At 41.4% G+C, this 18,507-nt stretch overlaps 1 protein-coding gene across 4 annotated transcripts in view; it reads right to left on the bottom strand.

The window, feature by feature from the left end:
- Window positions 1-17,924, bottom strand: part of CMC1 (C-X9-C motif containing 1) — a 73,158-nt gene extending 55,234 nt beyond the window's left edge. For all 4 annotated transcript variants that reach the window (XM_061195209.1, XM_061195208.1, XM_061195207.1 and 1 more), the window contains exon 1: window positions 17,747-17,924. Coding sequence is in view for 1 of the 4 variants with exons in the window: in XM_061195207.1 (XP_061051190.1) it covers window positions 17,747-17,765 (19 nt within the window). In the remaining 3 variants the exon portion in view is untranslated. The remainder of the gene's footprint in view (window positions 1-17,746) is intronic.
- Window positions 17,925-18,507: the final 583 nt, after the last annotated feature.

Raw genomic sequence — 18,507 nt, 5'->3', positions numbered from 1 at the left:
AAATTGAATTCAACAATACAAAAAAGTATAATACTTCATGACTAGGTGGGGTCTATCCCAGGATTGCAAGCTTCATTTAATATTCAAAAGTCAAGAAATGTAATTCATCATATTAAAAAACTAAAGAAGGAAAGACACATGGTTATGACAACAAGCCACAGAAAATACATTTGACAAAAACCTAATATCCATTCCTAATTAAAACCCTCAGTAAAGCAGGAACAGAAGGAAACTTCCTCAACAGGATAAATGGCATCTAAAGAAAAACCCACTGCTGATATCATATTTAATGGTGAAACACTGAATGTTTTCCTCCTAAAACAGGGAACAAAAGATAAAGAAGTCTGCTCTTACCATTTCTATTCAGCATTATACTGGAAGTTCTAGCCAGTGCAATAAGGCAAGAAAAATAAAAGGCTTCCAGATTGAAAAGGAAAAAATAAAACCATAGTTACTCAAAGATCATATAATCGTCTATATAGAAAATCCAATAGAATCTACAAAAAGTTACTAGAACTAGTACGTGAGTTTAGCAAGGCTTCCAGATACAAGATTAATATACAAAAATCAAATGGAAATGACATAATAAAAAGTCAGAGGACTAGAAAATAATTCAATAATAACTTTCCAATCTATAAAATAGAAAATGGCTTTTTAAAAATGAACTGGGGCTCAGGAACCTGCAAGACAAGAAAAGATCTAACATTGATTTTACCACAGTCTCAGAGAAAGAGGTAAAAAGAATGCAGGGCTGAAAAAATATTTGAAGAAATGACAGACACCTTTCCAAACTAGTCAAAAGACAAAAAACTATCAATTCAAGAAAACAGTTAAAAACCTAAAGAAATACACACCCAGACAAATCATAATCATACTTTGGAAAATGAGAAAGAAAAATCTTCAAGGTGCAGGGCAGAAGTTGAGACACAGATGTAGAGAACAAAGGTATGGACACCAAGGGAGGAAAAGCCGTGGTGGGGAGGGGATGGTGGTGTGCTGAATTGGGCGATTGGGACTGACATGTATACACTGATGTGTATAAAATTGATGACTAATAAGAAACTGCTGTATACAAAAATTTAAAAAAAAGTCTTCAAGGCATCAGAGAGAAATATAGCGGAACAATAATTCAAAAGACAAAGGCTTTCTCTTCAGAAACCACAGAGGCCAGAAGGAAGTGTCACAGTATTTTCGAATACTAAAAGAAAACACCTGTCAATCAAAAATTCTATAACCAGAAAAAATGTTTTTCAGGATTGAAGACAAAATAAAGATAACTCAGAGGAAAGGAAGCTAAGGTAATTTCTTGCCAGCAGACCTGCTGTAAAAGAATGGCTAGAGGAAGTTATTCAGACAGGAAGGAAATATTAAAAGGAAACTCAGAACAACAGGAATGAAGAAAGGGCAACACAAAGGATAAATGTAATAAACTATTCTTTTCTTGAATTTTAAAAATTACTTTTGACAGAAGCAAAAATTATAGCATTCTCAATGTATATAGAGATAATATTAAAGATGACTTCATGATAAAGGAAAGAGGATAAAGCAACTTTGGTGGTAGTAAGATATCTACATTCTATTTGAAAGATACAATGTGGATGCTAGTAGACTGTGATAAACTATGTATGCATAATGTAATCTTTAGAACAACCACTTAAAAGAACTAAGAAATAAATACAGAAACCCTACAGATAAATCAAATGGAATGGAGTTAACTAAACAGTAGTAACAGAAAGATAGCAGGAAAACTTCCTGACACCTGGAAATTAAATGACACACTTCTAAATAATTCATAAGTCAAAAGAGGAAGTAAAAGAATACACTGACCTGAATAAAAATGAAAGCATAACATATCAAATTTTGTAAGACAAAGCTGAAGCAGTGCTTATAGGGAAATATATAGCAATAAATGCTCATATTTAAAGTCTCAAACCAATACAGTTGACCCTTGAACAACACGGGTTTGAACTGTGAGGGTCCACTTATACACAGACTTTTTCCAATACATGGGTACTACAGTATTACACAATGGCAGTTGGTTGAATCCACCACATTTTATTAGGGCAGCATTACTCAGATACCAAAAGCAAAGCAATATTAAAAAAAAAAAAAAACCTAATATCCTTCATGAATACAGATGCAAAAATCCTCAACAAAATATTAGCAAATCAAATCTGGCAATATATAAAAAGAAAAATACACCACACCAAATGAGCTTTATTCCAAGGATACAAGGTTGGTTCACTATTTGAAAAACAATCAATGTGATCTATCATATTAACAGTGTAAAAAAGGAAAGCCGTAAGATCGCATCAATTGACACAGAAAAAAAACACATAAAATTCAACACTATTCATTAAAAATCAACAAACAAAACTCAGTAAACTAGGACTAGAAAGGAACTTCTTCAATCTAACAAAGAATCTGCAAATAATCTATAGCTAACATCATACTTAATGGTAAAAGACTGAATGCTTTCCCTTTAAGAACAGGAACATGGAGTAAAACTGCATAGAACCACACACACAAACATATGCATGTATATAAAAACTGGTGAAAACCGAAAAGGTCTACTGTCTAGTTAACAGTATTGTACCAACGTCAAGTTTCCTGCTTTTGATATTTGTACTACAGTTACATAAGATTTCACTGTTGAAGGAAGCAGGGTGAAGGGCACAAGAGACTCTACACATTAGTATTTTTTATAACTTCTGTGAGTCTGTAATTATTTCAAAATAAAAAGTTATGGAAAAAAAACTTCTAGAAGAAATCATAGGAGAAGATCTTTATGTATTTGCAGAATATTTAGACTTGCTTACCCTCGACCATAAGAAAACAATCCAATTAGAAATGGGCAAAATATATGTATCTGACAAAGGACTTGACACTAGAATATATTAAAAAACTCCTATCAATAACAAAAATACAAACAACCCAATAAAAAAGAGGCAAAAGGCTACAGTGGACACTTCAAAAAGAAGATACACAAAACTGTAAATATATACATGAAAAGGTGCTCAAAATCATTAGTCATTAAGAAAATGCAAATGAAACCTATGATGTCATTTCACACCCACCAGAATGACTAAAATGAAAAACACTAATGACACCAAATGTAAGGAAGAAACATGGAGCAACTGGAACTTTCATACATGCAGGCGGGAGTGTGAGATGATAAACTTCTTTGGAAACCTGCTTGTTAAGCTATAAAGTTAAATATACACCCAGCCTATTTTCCACTCCCTAGGTGTTCATTTACCCAAGATAAACGAAAATATATGTCCAGAAAACAACCTGTACAAGTCAGTTTATAGACGCATTATTCATGATAGCCCCAAACTGGAAACAACCTAAATGTCCACTGAATACTACTTAGCACTACAAAAGGATGAACTACTGGCTTACTCAACTTGGGTGAATCTCAAAAATTCTGTTGAGAAAAAGAAGCCAGACACAAGAGTACATACCATAGGATTCAAGAACATGCAAAACTAATCTACAATGATAAAAATCAGAACACTAGTTATCCATGGGCATTGAGACGGATATTCTCTGAGGGATGTCCTGTTTGGGGTGTATGCATTTATCAAAACTCACAATCTGTAAATTTCACTGTAGATATATTTTACTTCAATTGATAATATGTTAACTTTAAAACATGATACAAACCTATACTCACAGTGGGTGATTTTAACACGTTAACTATCAGAAATTAAATAATTAAGTAGACAAGAAGTTTTATAACTTTCTCCTTCAAGATACTATTCATCTTTTATTAGATCTATTTCTATCAGGAAAGGTATTTTTTCATAAATAATATGTAATTATTTATTGCTGGTATGTAGGTTCAACTAAATTTTTTATATTGTCCTTATAACCAATACAACCTTACTTAATTCTCATTAATTCTAATACTCTGCCAATAGATTCTCTTCCAATTTCTTTTTTTTTTTATAAATTTATTAATTTTTGGCTGCCTTGGGTCTTCATTGCTGCTCGCGGGCTTTATCTAGTTGCGGCAAGCAACGGCTACTCTTCGTTGTGGTGCGTGGTCTCTAGGCGTGCAGGCTTCAGTAGTTGTGGCACACAGGCTCAGTAGTTGTGGCGCATGGGCTTAGTTGCTCTGCAGCATGTGGGATCTTCCCGGACCAGGGCTCAAACCTGTTTCCCCTGCATTGGCAGGCGGATTCTTAACCACTGCGCCACCAGGGAAGTCCTCCAATTTCTATATAGACAATCATCAGGAAAGCTCTGTACCTTTCTTTTTCAATTCTATGTCTTTTAGAAAAACAGTGAGTAGTAACCAGCAGCACCTGTCTTGAGTGCTCAAATTTTGCTTAGAATCTTTGAAGTTATCTTCATGTTGAGATCTGCCTGTGACTTTACTCTCCTATCTTTGTGTTGTTTTGGTATCAAAGTCACATTATTTAAACAATACATTAGGGACTTCGTTTTGCATTCTCTGGACCCCTTTGTATAAAAATCAAGATTATTACCAGTCCTTTGAAAGTTTGGTAGAAACCACCTGTGATGGTCAGCTTTATGGGTCAATTTGGTGAGGTGCTAGTCCCCAGGTATTCACACAAACACTAATCCAGCTGTTGCTGGGAAGGTATTTTGCAGATGTGATTAACGTCTTTAATCAGTTGACTTTAGGAAGATCATCCTAGAAAATCTGAGTGGGCCTGATTCAATCAGTTGAAAAGCCTTCAGAGCACACCTGAGATTTTCCTGAAGAATTCCACCTGCAGACCACAGCTTTGCCTCATGACCAAGAGTTCCAGGGCTGCCCTTCCTGACACCCTGCCCTACACATTTCAGACCTGCCCAAAAGTCAATCACATAAGCCAATATCCTGCCATGTATACGTGTATATGTGTGTATGTACCTGGTTTAGTCAGGGTTTGGGAGTATGTATGTGTGTGGGAGAGACACAAAGAGAGTTTTAACTACTGATCCAATTTTCTAAGGGCTTTCTATTTATTCTTGAGTCAGCTGCAGTTTTTAGTAAGTTTGTATTTCTCAAGGAAACTATCCATTTCATCTAAAATTTCAAAATAATGATATGAAGACGTTCACATGACTTTTTCCTCTTTACTACACCTATAACTGTATCCCAATTTTCACTACCTACGCCAGGGGGTCAACAAACTTTTTCTGTTAAGGACCAGAGTGTAAATACTTAAAGCTTTGTAGGCTACAAACCATCTCAGTCATGTATACTCCTTTTATTTATTTATTCTTTTTTAACAACCCTTTGAAAATGTTACTAACCATTCACAGCCTACAGGCCTTACCAGATTCTGCCCAGGGTATAGATTGCTGAACTCTGGCCTACACTATTGATTTATGCCTTCTCTTTTCCTTAGCTTTGCCAGAGCTGCTATAAGATGAGAAAAAGAACACTAGCATACAGAAGGAACTGCAAGTATGGGTGGAGAAAAAAGGACAGATTGAGAGGGAGGCTCTGGAGGAGTGGTGGGACCTGAGGGGACTAAGGAACCAGGATGAGTCAAGGAGAGCTTCCCAGTTTTCTGGCTCCAAATGAAATGATGTGACCACTCACTGAGACAGGGAGACAAAAGAAACCCCAGGTGGGAGGGTGATTCAGGGTAGACAAGCTGAATTTGAAGTGTCTGTGACACATCCTGTGAGTGGAAAGCTGGTATCTATTTGGAGGGAAGACAATAAAACTGGGGCAGTCTCCACACACTTCTCCTTGTCTACAGTGCAAACCATATTTAGGCATCAGTAATTAACAGTATTATTACTGAACAGATTAGAAGAAATACTGTGATATGCTGATCTACTTTATATAATCAATTTCAGAATGTGAGCTCTTCCTTTCACTCATACAGTTTTAATCTATACAACTCACCTATAATGTGTCCTGATGAATCCACTCTTTCTCTACACATCTTGCAGTGGTCTTAGATAAAGCACTGATTTTTTAAATTACCTCCCTGAATAAAGACATAGCTTTGTGGTACTGAACCATTTTTTCCATAAGTAAATTATAATATTGATTACCTAAATTTACCTACATTATAAATTCTAGATTATAATATTCCTCCGGACACATTTTTAAAATGGCTTGCAAGAACTCCTTCTGGGGCTTCCCTGGTGGCGCAGTGGTTGAGAGTCTGCCTGCCAATGCAGGGGACACGGGTTCGAGCCCTGGTCTGGGAAGATCCCACATGCCGCGGCGCAACTAGGCCCGTGAGCCACAACTACTGAGCCTGCGCGTCTGGATCCTGTGCTCCGCAACAAGAGAGGCCGCGACAGTGAGAGGCCCGCGCACCGCGATGAAGAGTGGCCCCCGCTCGCCACAACTAGAGAAAGCCCTCACACAGAAACGAAGACCCAACACAGCCATAAACAAAATAAAATAAATAAAATTAAAAAAAAAAAAAAAAAGAACTCCTTCTGATCGTTCTTCTAAAACCTCCTATGGCAAAGAAAATTCTAGAATCATATAAATATTGATTTAGATTTTCTACACTCTTGGTGTTAAATCAGAAATAACAGATTTGAGCATTCCCTGGAGGTCCAGTGGTTAGGACTCTGCGCTTCCACTGCAGGGGGCACAGGTTCTATCCCTGATCAGAGAACTAAGATCCTGCATGCCATGCAGCCCAAAAAAAAAAAAAAAGAAAAAGAAAAAACAAACCAGACTTAAAAATATATAATTAATTCTGATACCACTTGGTAGCATACCGATTATTAAATGTCAATTTTTAATTAATTATGATTTTATACATATTTCAAAGTTTCCTTCAACACTACAAATATTATAGATATGGCACTTTTTATTCACAAAATTACAGGGTGATTCCCTCAATGTCAATATGATGCATATGTTATACATTTGCACCAAAGCCTACAAAAAAAATCAAATTTTGAGAATTTGCTACTCTATAGTCACATGAATTTATACTGAGATGAAGAATCAGGATAACACCACCGGGGAAAATTTCCAAAGCTCTAACTTCTCAACATTCTATCATCACCTGAAAGTCAATTTTCACCTTTTTCACTGGCTGACTTTGTTAGTTCAGACTTTGCTCTGGGGCTCACATGTTCCTGCAACATGCCATCCTCAATTACAAGGCAAATGACAGCAGCACTTGCCATGAATCCACAAAGATAACAGTGACGCAACTCAGAGCATCACAGAATCTTCCACTGGAAAGAAGTGACACCGGAAGGGCAAGGAATACCTTTTCAACACTGAAAATGTTCTAATGTAATTAATTTAATTGTTATTCAGATAATGCCACTTTTTTGTCTTTTTTGGAACCTCCTAGTTGCACTTACTTGTTCCCGCAGACATTTCCATGCTACTGTTTACTCTGGAGGAAAAATAAGAAAAATGCTTGTAGTAGATATGCAAAACTGCTCTTATTAGCAACGGTTTCTACTTTAAGTCCCTCTTCTATACCAGCTACCAAGAGTCTCCAAATGAAGGGCCCAGGCAGACAGCATTGTGTACAATACAGCAGGACCAGAGCTCTCCACTGGTACCTTTGCACTGCGTGCTTCACACCAGGAGCCCAGGAGGACTCCGGTCTCAGTGCTCAAAGACACTGATGCCCCAACCAGACTTCCCTGTGTCTGCCAGGTCGGTCATACCCACTTCTACAGCGACAGTGTAATATGAAGAAGGGGTGGGCAGGCAGGGGTACGGAGACTGGGAAAACGAACACAGGGAAGATCAGTGTCCCTTTCCCACCGTCTTCCCTTCAAGCCACACTTGAATTGACAAAACAAAGAAAATCCATAGCAGGAAAGATTTTCCTCCCAACAGTCCAGCAGCCTCTGGCTATGAAACCTCAAGATGAAGGCCAGGAACACCCTTTAGTCTTCTTAAAGCCCCCTCAGGTTAAGTATTTGGATTCTGTTTTGCACATAAAAACATGGAGACTCAAAGAGGGGAAATAACCCAGGCCTCTGATAAAAGGGCAGGCCCCAAATCTTCTTCCACAACCCGACCCCTCACCTGGGGCAGTGGCCTATTTCAGGGGACTTCAGCAAACAAGGTCCCGTGAGCTTCCAAAGTCACGGTGAAGCCTGAAAGAACCCTTGGACAAAAAGATTGTTGGTTTCAGAAGCATCGTTTTGAACAAGCAAAATTAAAAACTTCACATTTCTTGATCAGAAAGTAAAGCTAAATGATTCTGACCATGAAGAAATTTAGAAAAAAAAAAAAGCAAAAGGACTGATTTGTCAGTTGGCTGAAAAGTACCTTCACAGAGAATAAACATCAAATATCAGGTCAGTCAGTGACAATAGAATCTTTTTATAAGCTCAAACTTACAAAACCCAGAAAGCACATCAATGAAGCAGATGTGCCTATTTCTGCTCTGCTTCTGGGTCACACACCACGGACTTCCCACAATCATTGTGCTACATTTGTACTCCTCTGTCCTATCAGCTTCCACTGGTAGTAACCACCTCGTTCACACCACATGTGCCCATTTCCCCAAAGCACCTATTTCTTGGACCTCAGATTCTGCAGATTGCTAGGTGTGAAAACTTCCTCTTCCACCCACATTGCTTTAACCAAGATGAGGCCAGAAAAGGACAAGACTAAAAGTATACCAAAGCAGGAAATCGACTTATGCAAGAAGACATGCCAATTTTAGAAAAGCACTGCAATCTCCATTGTGGCCATAATGTCTGAAATGAAAAGGCTTCACATTTACTTTATTTGGTAAAACTTCAAGACTGTCTTTTGCTACAAGCACAATTTCCCATTGATATCTAATAGAAAATCAGCCGTGTTATTACGGGAAACAGAAGGAATAAATGACAGCATGCCTGGGCCTCCCAGCAACACACCCCTGATTTATTTTTCCCTCCGCTGTCCGTCTGGAACACAGTGGGCTACTTGCATCCTTACGAATGCTCCTCAATGCCTCTGGCCACACTAGCTCTACCAGTTCTTCCCCTCCATCTTGTAAGAGTTCATAAAATTTAACAAAACACATGGACCACTTTGACAACACAGCAAGGGAATTATTTTTATATTGAGACCTTATTCACTTATTTCAAAGATTCAACCCTTGCTCAAATCACTGACATCTTTCTCAGGATGGCCTTCAGAGCCAGTCTGAGTTCTGAGTTAAAACCAGTTCCACAATACAACTTTCTTCCTACCACCTTCACCAGACTGCCTCTGGTTAACCTTGGCTGAAATTCAAGTTCACCTTCAGGACAAAAATTTACCAAAATGAGGATATTAAGATAAATAATTAAGATATTAAGATATGTGTACTGTAGAGGCTGAAGGCAAATTCTAAAGGAGTCTCAAAAATATTCTGAACTATGGTAATACTGAAAAAAGTATAAACACTCCCTAGGTAAGCTCTGCTCCTATTCCTCCCGCGGCAATCCCACAAGGCTCCACCTTAAAAATGGTACTTTTTATGCTGTGTTCTCAGTGCTTGTCTACATCTCCAAATCTACTCGGCCCACATTTTCAAGTATCTGTTAGTAATTCCCAAGTCCCACCAGCATCAGAATTTCACCTTAAAATTTCTATAGTTTAAATCTTTATTCTGCCACCCCAGTGGTTATATTATCCTTCTTAGCTTAAAAAAAAAAGTCAGCTTAGATTTATATAGTACACAGAAAAAGCACAATAAATATTTTCAGAAGGAAGGAAAAAGTGGTGGTAGAAGGGATAATTTTACAAACACCATCACAGGCAGGAGCAGGCGTTATGAACCTGAGGCTTACAAAGCTCAAAGCGATCTTGCATCACCACCCAGCAAATCACTAGTCAAGTCAAACTCAAGCTCAATCTTCTGTCTTTATTTTCCATCTCCTACCTCTTATTTCCTTACCAAAGTTTACTTATTTAACATCACACTCAACTCTTGTTCTACCCAAAGTGCTCCCTGACCCCAGCACCTGAAAGCGAATTCTCCACCCTCTAACCCCACAGTGTTTCATGCACAAACGCTATGGCTCTAATCACACGTGGACTTAGAACACAGCACAGCACACTACCTACGAAATCTTCTCCTGCTAGATCAATGGTTGCTACGGACTGAACTGTGTCCCCACCACCACCATTTTCATGTTGAAGCCCTAAACCCAAAATAACTGTAGTTGGAGAGGTGATTAAAGTTAAATGAGCTCATATGGGTAGGGCCCTAATCTGATAGGTGGCCTTGTAAAGAAGGGGAAGAACCAGTAGACAAATCGGTCCGCACCTTGACTTCGGACTCCCAGCCTCCCAAACTGCGAGAAAGTAAATGTTCACTGTTTAAGCCACCGAGTCTATGGAATGTTATTATGGCAGCCCAAGCAGACTAAGACAGGGTTTGGTACCAGAAGTTTTCAATTCTGGCTGCATCTAACAACCACACCTGAGAGGGCTTTTAAAAATTGTGATGTCTGGGTCCCACCCTAGACCAGTTAAAACAGAGATGCTGGGGTAACACCCAGGCATTGGTATTTTTAAAAGCTCCCCAAATAATTCGAATATCAGATTCTAGATTAAGAACCACTGCACGGGGCTTCCCTGGTGGCACAGTGGTTGGGAATCCACCTGCCAATTCAGGGGACATGGGTTCGAGCCCTGGTCCGGGAAGATCCCACATGCTGTGGAGCAACTAAGCCTGTGCGCCACAACTATTGAGCCTGCGCTTAGAGCCTGCAAGCCACCACTACTGAGCCCGTGCGCCTAGAGCCCGTGCTCTGCAACAAAAGAAGCCACCGCACCGCAACAAAGAGTAGCCCCCGCTCACCACAACTAGCGAAGGCCCGCGCGCAGCAACGAAGACCCAACGCAGCCAAAAATTTTAAAAATAAAATAAATAAATTTTAAAAAAGAAAGAAAACGGGCGTATCATGCCAGACACCCAAGGGTTAAGGGGCATAGCCCAAGACCCCTTCCCTCACCTGGCTGCCCAGCCTAAGTGACTGGAAGATATAAAAAAATAATAATAAAAAAAAAAACACTGTACGAAACTTAAGTACAATGAGGTCAGAGACCATGTCTCATTAACTTCCATAACTCCCTCTAACTCCTAGCATATGGTAAACATGCAATAAAACTATTTAATAAATGACACATGTATTTAAATTTTCTATATTTGATAATCATTATACTAACAAATAGTTGAAAAAAATATATTCATTCATTTGATATTCATTCTGTAAAACATTTATCAGGCACCTACTATGTACCAAGCAACATGCTAAGGATTGTTTATACACTGATGTACCTTACTCTGCAGCATAAACATTTAAAACTCTTTCAATTAATCATATTTAGTTAATTAACAAATCCTTTAATCTGGAAAACCTCCCAGTAACAGTTCTTTAGCAAAAACACAATGCAGGATAGTAAACACCACGTTCTTAAAAATGTTTTCCATCAATCTCTTTACTTACAAATGTAAAGGTATAATGGGGGCTGGTGGGGGGAGAAGGTTAATTTGGGAATCAACGGTCTTATTTGGGCACATTTTGTGTGGCCCACTTCTATCAAGTCTAAGGTACTTGCGTTTTTGACATCTATACACCTAGAGATTACTACAAATATAGCATTAACACCCCTAAAGATAAATAACCATACTAATCGAGTCAATGAAACATGAACTTTCTGTGCTGAGTCAAGAACCCCTTGAGACCAGCTGGAAGTATTTAAAAACATACAAGTTTAAGGCTTGAAGCAGCCTCAGCTTCTGATACATCGTACTCTCTCTGCCCCTCATCCTCAAATCTCAGATTATGCCGTTCATAATTCTTAAAGGACCTGAGGTTACTGGCAAAGTCTGAAACAAGTCAGTCCTACTCATTCCCAAATTCAATTCGGTGTTAACTGCATAACAGTACACTGCCTCCTGGGGCTGGTGGAGAATGTCTTGCAGTCTAGGTGTAATTAACTGGCCTATGCTTTCTAATCATCCTTTCGCTAATATAGTTAAAGATATGGAACGATATGAAAGACATTTACTGGTCACCACACAAGTAAATATTCCCATTTTCACATCAGATTTTTCTTCATCTCTCAAGTTATATGATACATATAGACATACCCCGTCTATAGGTTTCATTCTATTTCGCAAGGAAAAAACTCTAGATTAGAATGAAAGAAACTCCATACCCAGGTTATTTGAAATTTTGGTGGTTTTTAAAATTCCAAATATCAAAAAAAAAAATTTGCAGAAGACTGGAGGGTGGTAACCATCAGGGAAAGCATCCTCTGAAATTGATTTTTTTAAAAAAATGAACAAGACTTAGACAGGTGTGGTGGTGGGGCAGAAAGGGAAAAATTCCAAAAAGAAGGAACAGCATGTCAAATGGCCTAGAGGAAAAACAAAAACAAAAACAATTTGGCATATGTTAGGTACATTTAAACTTTTTTACCACAACCCTGAGATACTTTACACCTGGATGCAGTACACACATCTATGTGTATTTACGTATGTGTGCAAGGGTACCCCTTCCTACCTGACCTGCCTACCTGATCCAAGCTCTCACTACCCAAACTAAGGTTCCTAACAGACTCACATAAGTTATTTTTAGGATGGAGCTGGTGTCCCTCCCGTGGCGGGGAACACAGGTGCCTCCTGGAGGAGAGAACCTGAAACATCACACCTGCAACCTTCCCAGCACCGCCCTGGGGCATGGGAGCACTTGGCAGTTTTCCTTCTCCCGGTCCCCTCTCCCTACCCCTGCAGCGGGCTTGGGCTGATAGGCATCACAAAGCCCAGCTCCCTTGCCTCCAAAGCAGGACAAGCCCTGCAGCACACCCTTACTCAGCCTCCTCCTCTCCTGCTCCTGTTCCCCTCCCTCCCTGGCAGGTTTTTCCTAAAAACACTCCATGAATAAATCACCTGCACATAAAACACCCAAGTGGTGCCCAGGTGCCCGAATCTCGTTCCTCAATACCGTGCCCAAGTAAAGGAACCAGGGCTTGTCTGAGAAATGAGTAATTCTATGGCTGGGCCAGGGGAGGTCCTAGAGGAGCCAGAGATATTGTGTGAGAAAAAAAGGAAATGCTCAAAAAATGATGGGAGCACGTCCCAAGGACCCAGAAGCTGGTTTGAACGAACTCTCACTGGCCAAATCTGAGAAAACGTGAGTACCAAAATAATTACACACAGTAACAAATGATGAACCATGGAGAAGATAGAAATTCATGAGTCCACACCAATAACAAATCTATAAATAAGAAACAAAATGGTTTCTTGTCTACAGCAAAATGTCAACAACCATCTAATAAACATGGAGAGAGCACTGGAGGCAGAAAACCATCATTCTGTAACCATCATAGGAAAGACTGAATCGGGCAAAAATCATCAATGGAGGCTCAATCAAAGGGGGATTTTTGATGAGGAATGAACATCTGCATGGTCTTCAATGGTCTCCCCACAGATTACTTATTAATTACAAGATAGGAAAAACATAGCAAAGAAATGGGACAAGACCTTGGCCGGGTGTCAAAATTACAACCACCCACAAGAGACAGACCTCCCATGCCTCCAGGTGTGATGCCCCAATGCAGATGGTTCAGCTGAGATCTCGCTCGGGATCTGATCAAAAGTCAGATCAACACACAATGAAGGAAAGTTCTACCTGTCACTCTCTTGCACTTGCAGTGTCTCCCTGTTATTCTTGGATAAAATTCAAACTCCACCGACGGGTTTAGGAGACATTTCATGATCACAGTCCAAACCCCACAGGGCCTCCAAACACATCCCTCTTTGACTTCAATGCTTCTCTCTCTCCTGTGCTCTCTGCTAATGCCAGCGTTTTTAAATTTTGGAGAACAGAGGACTTCCCTGTCAGTCCAGTGGTTAAGAATCCGCCTTCCAATGCAGGGGACTCGGGTTAGATCCCTGGTCAGGCAACTAAGCTCGTGGGCCACAACTACTGAGCTCATGTGCTCTAGAGCCCGCTCGCCGCAATGAAAGATCCTGCATGCCGCAACGAAGATCCCACGTGTCGAAATAAATAAATTTTAAAAATAAATAAATAAATTTCAGAGAACAATTTCAGGCTGTTAATCTAATGAGACAAAAGCAATATATTTTCTAGTGCAAACATGATTTGAGCTTAGCAATACATAAAACGTGGGAAGTCAGATTTTTAGCTCTCAACTTGAATATAATTTGTGTGTAACCAGATACTGTGAAAACACAGAAGCAATAACAAAATAAAAAATTTTCTAAATCAACTACATTATAGTATTTTTCCATATTAATCACACAATGCTCAGAAAAAAAAAAAGATTCTCCCAACCGTTTAGATGTCTAACTTGAAAAGCAGAATCTTCCAGTGACTGAGGGTGCTGGTATACCTAAAGCTCATCTACCTCCATCTCCATGGGAACCACTAAAAGAACCCATGCAACCTAAGTATTCCAAGAGCTGCCATAATGCCATCCTCCCAAGATACACACATCTTACTCATGGAATGTCATGAAATTCCTGAGCCCACTTCCCACCCCTGAGCCCGCTCACTACCACGTTCTTCCCCTTATTAGATTTCTGGAAGAAAACACCCATGGAGGGAGACACACGCACACACTTAAGGGAACTTCTCTCCTGCTGCCCCCACTGTGAACCCACCCTAATAGACGGGGCAGGGAAACTACCTACCCTGCTCAAAGAGGAAAAGGTAGAAGAAAAACAGAGGAGAAGGGAATCTCTTCCAGTTATTAGAAAAAGTAAGAAATCAAACTTCTCAGGCCCAGGTTCCTGTGAGTTGTCATCTGGGAATATAATCATGTCAGATGATTTCTCTGGACTCTGGAAGCAGCAAAGGCTTAATTGGGTGTCCTTTCAGGACAGCACTGGGCTGGACTTCCCATGACTGGGCTATTTTACAACTTGTTAGGAGCAGAGGTTAAATTCTAGAACTTTGTCCAACAGAGACAGAAATAATATCTGACCAGTGGGAAAGATAACCCCCAAAATGACAGTTTATGGCCCTATTTAAATTAACCAGCTTTTATCTAAGCCAACAATCTATGACATATTCTAGTATCTACCTCTCAATGCTTTTTGGAGTGTTTTTTACATTTTACTGGTTCCCTTACTAATTACTGAGTTGAAGAAAATCTTCAATACATATTCACTTTGTATTAGCATAAGTAATCATTTTACCTTTTTGGAAATTCTACTTCAACAAGCACCACTTCTAACACCCTTTCTATAGGTGATCAATAAACAACCTCTAAAATTTCAATCACCTAAGTTTGACTGGATTTTTAAAATAAATACAATACTTGCAGAAAGAGTTATAAATTGGTAAAGTTATAACTTGGAATAAGACTAACTGCTTAAGTCCTTTTATAGGAGAATGAACTATACTGTATATTTCTTGAATCATTACTATGTGATCAAAGGTCCTGTTTACAGCTACAGATGTAGGGAGAACTTCCCTAGGAGCAGGGAGATTAGGTTGATAAGAAAACAAAGCTGAAGATCAAGTCATTAAACCTGGGAGATTTCAGAGCCGTGTTTCTCCTCTGCATATTAGAACTGCCCGTTGACTATTTTAAACCGCCAGAGGCTTGGGCAAAGTAATTCTGAACATCTGCAAGTGCAAACAGCAACTAGTATTTTTTTAAAATTTCTCTCTCCCTCACACTTTCCCTCGGTGTTTTGGACTCTCCAGCTTTTTCTCTTTGCACTCAAATAGTAAGAGAAAATAGGGAACGTAATTATGGCTGATAAGCTTCCAAAGAGTGCTGGTATTACCTCTACATTCACAGAAAGGAAAATTCCTTAAATAAAACTACATATAAAAGTATGCAACCTGCATTTCATTGTTGGGTTCAGAATTTCTTGAGGAAAATGGACTGTTAGTTAAAATGGCAGTTAGTTAAAAGCCGCTGCCAAATGAAAATCAAACTTGTATAAAGATTTTTTAAAACCTAACATAAACCAATGAGAAAACAGATTTTGCTATATAAGCTTCATTTGGCATATCTACTCAGAAACATACCACTGTGTACAGTAAGAAGCAAGAGGAATATCAAAATATGAACTTATGTTTCAACCTATGAACCAAACAAAAATTAAGTTTAAAAACAAAAAAGCTGACTTCAATACATTTGTATCCTGATAATTAAACAAAGAAATATTTAAATCATCCTACTTGCTGAGTCCACTTTCTTACTTTCCATTCCAATCTTGTTTCCATGTCTGCTTTCATCTGAATTTCCAATGAGCATCGTGTTGTTAGACTGGATCATCACCAGCCACCCAGCTGAAATCAAGAGCCTAGGAATTACTCTTCATGCCTCCCTTTCGCTCACCACTCTTATTCAATGCAACAGCAAGTCCTGTCAATTTCTCCTCCAAAACATCTTCCGAAGCTTTGTCTTTCTTTCCATTTCTTCCTAATACCAGCCCAGGCCAATACATACCAACATATCTGGCCTGGACTGCTGCTACCATCTTAACCTTCCTCTCAGGGCCCCTCTACAATGCTACCACTGCTACCAGGGTAGTAAAGGCATAACGTATCATATTATGTCACTGCCCTCTTTAAAACCCTCCACACGTTTTTGATAACATCAGGAAAAGTCCAAATGCTTACTTATCACCGCTCAAGCCCTGCGGCATCTAGGTTCTGCCTACTTTCCCAGCATCTTTCCTGACAGATCTCCACACTCTGGCCCTCACTCCAATAAAATCGTTTAAGCACTTGCACCTTGGAGCGCCTTAGCATACTGGTTCCTTACCTCTTTACAGGACTGCTTCCTCTGGTCCTTCAGATGCCAATTCACATGACACTTCCTCCTAGAGCTCTTCACTGACCCTTCCACCTAAAGTGGTCCTCGCTTTACCATCTACCTCTGTCACCGCTTATTTTCTTCATGTTTACCACAGTCTGTAAAAGTGTGTACGGGGAGAGGGGTGCTGTCTTCTTTCTTCCACCACTAGAACACAAGATCTAGACAGAGCAGGGACTTTCTGTCCTATACACTAGTTTCCTAGGTCCTAGAACAAGACACGACACACAGTGAGGTGGCAACAAGTATCTGTTTACTCCATAAGGACTCAAACGGCAGCCCGGCCTGCAGCCCGGCCGGCAGCCCGGCCTGCAGCCCGGGCTGGACGTGGGATTCTGAGTCTCACCCGGACTCGGCTCGCCCAGCCACGAGACTTGTCAACTACACGTCTATTTCCTTCTCCCTGAGTCACCAACAGGGCTGTTTTACTTCTGGCTCTCCAAAGGTTGTAAGCCATTCCTCCTCCCACTGTCTTGAGTTTTCACATCCATAAAACGAAGGGAATGTCCTAAAGCCAATCAGCACTCCCCCCAGACCCGCAACTCTGCGAGCATCCTCCGCGCCGGGTACCGCAGGGGACCCCCGAGGACGGCGTCGGAGGCGGGCACTGACACGCCGCGCAGCACCAGGAGGGCGCGCCTAAGTCAGGGGACGGGACCGGGAGTCTGGGGACACTTTCCAGAGAAACGGGCCCTCGTCCTGACCGGTGTGTTCAAGTCGGACCACAGATATTTAAAGGAGCCTGTGCCCCAAACTGTGTAAAGAGCATGATGACAAGGAGGCAGGCGCTAGGGGGGAAAACGTCCGCAAGCCACAGTTGGACCGCCATCCCCGAACCCTCTCGCCGAGGGCCGGCGGGCCGGGCGCCGGGGACGCGGGAGGGCGGGGCGGCCTCAGCGCCGCACCACCTCCAGCCCGCCCCCTGCCCCACGCCCGCCGCACGCCCCCGAGGCTCCGCAACCCCCGCCTCCCGCCCCGTACCTGTAGGGTCGAGGGCCATGTCCGCGCGCGGGAGGTGGCAGCCGCGTGGCCGCCTGCACAGGTGGGGCGGGGCTGCGCCCCACGTGAGACAGGGTGGGCGGCACGCGGGAGCAGGAGGAGGAGCGCGCGGCCCTTCGCAAAGCGGGGCGGCCCCTGCCCCTCTGACTTCCTGGTCGCGACTTCCGCCGCCCACTGCGCCTGCGCACTCCTAACCCCGCGCTCAACCCCGTGACCCGAGTGGGAGGACTTGTTGGAGGGAAGGACCGGGGAGGGGGCGTCACTGCGCGCCCGGGGTGGGGGCCGCCTGGACCGCGCAGGCGCGCTGGGGGTCAAAGGGAGTGCCTGCCGGCCCACCCTGTAAGCGGAGTGCCCGGGGGATGCGCGTCCCGGGACGACTCGGTTCAAGTCCAAGCCTCTCCCTGCACTCCCGCCTTCCAACCAAAGGAAGCAGACTGCTCCTTTGTTTTTTCTTCGTTAACGTTCATTCATTCTTAAGTGTCTATTTCATGCCTGCCAGGTTCCAGCCACGGTTCTGAATACTAGGGTGAAATAACTGGATAAAAATAAGGTCCTTAAGTCCCGAGGCGCACAGTGTTGGCGGGGAACCCGGGTATAGGCAGCACGCTGCTAAATGCGGCGAGCGGCACTTAAAGGCGGTGCAGCATCCTTGTACTGTGTGTAGCATCCTGATTCCCCCTCCCCCACATCGGAAGCCTGTGCCTCCCCCGGAGGTTACAATTAGGAAGTGCGCGTTAGGGGTA

Source organism: Eubalaena glacialis, chromosome 7 (genome assembly GCF_028564815.1).
Source record: "Eubalaena glacialis isolate mEubGla1 chromosome 7, mEubGla1.1.hap2.+ XY, whole genome shotgun sequence".
NCBI lineage: Eukaryota > Metazoa > Chordata > Mammalia > Artiodactyla > Balaenidae > Eubalaena > Eubalaena glacialis.
This window is presented reverse-complemented; position numbering and strand designations above follow the sequence as displayed.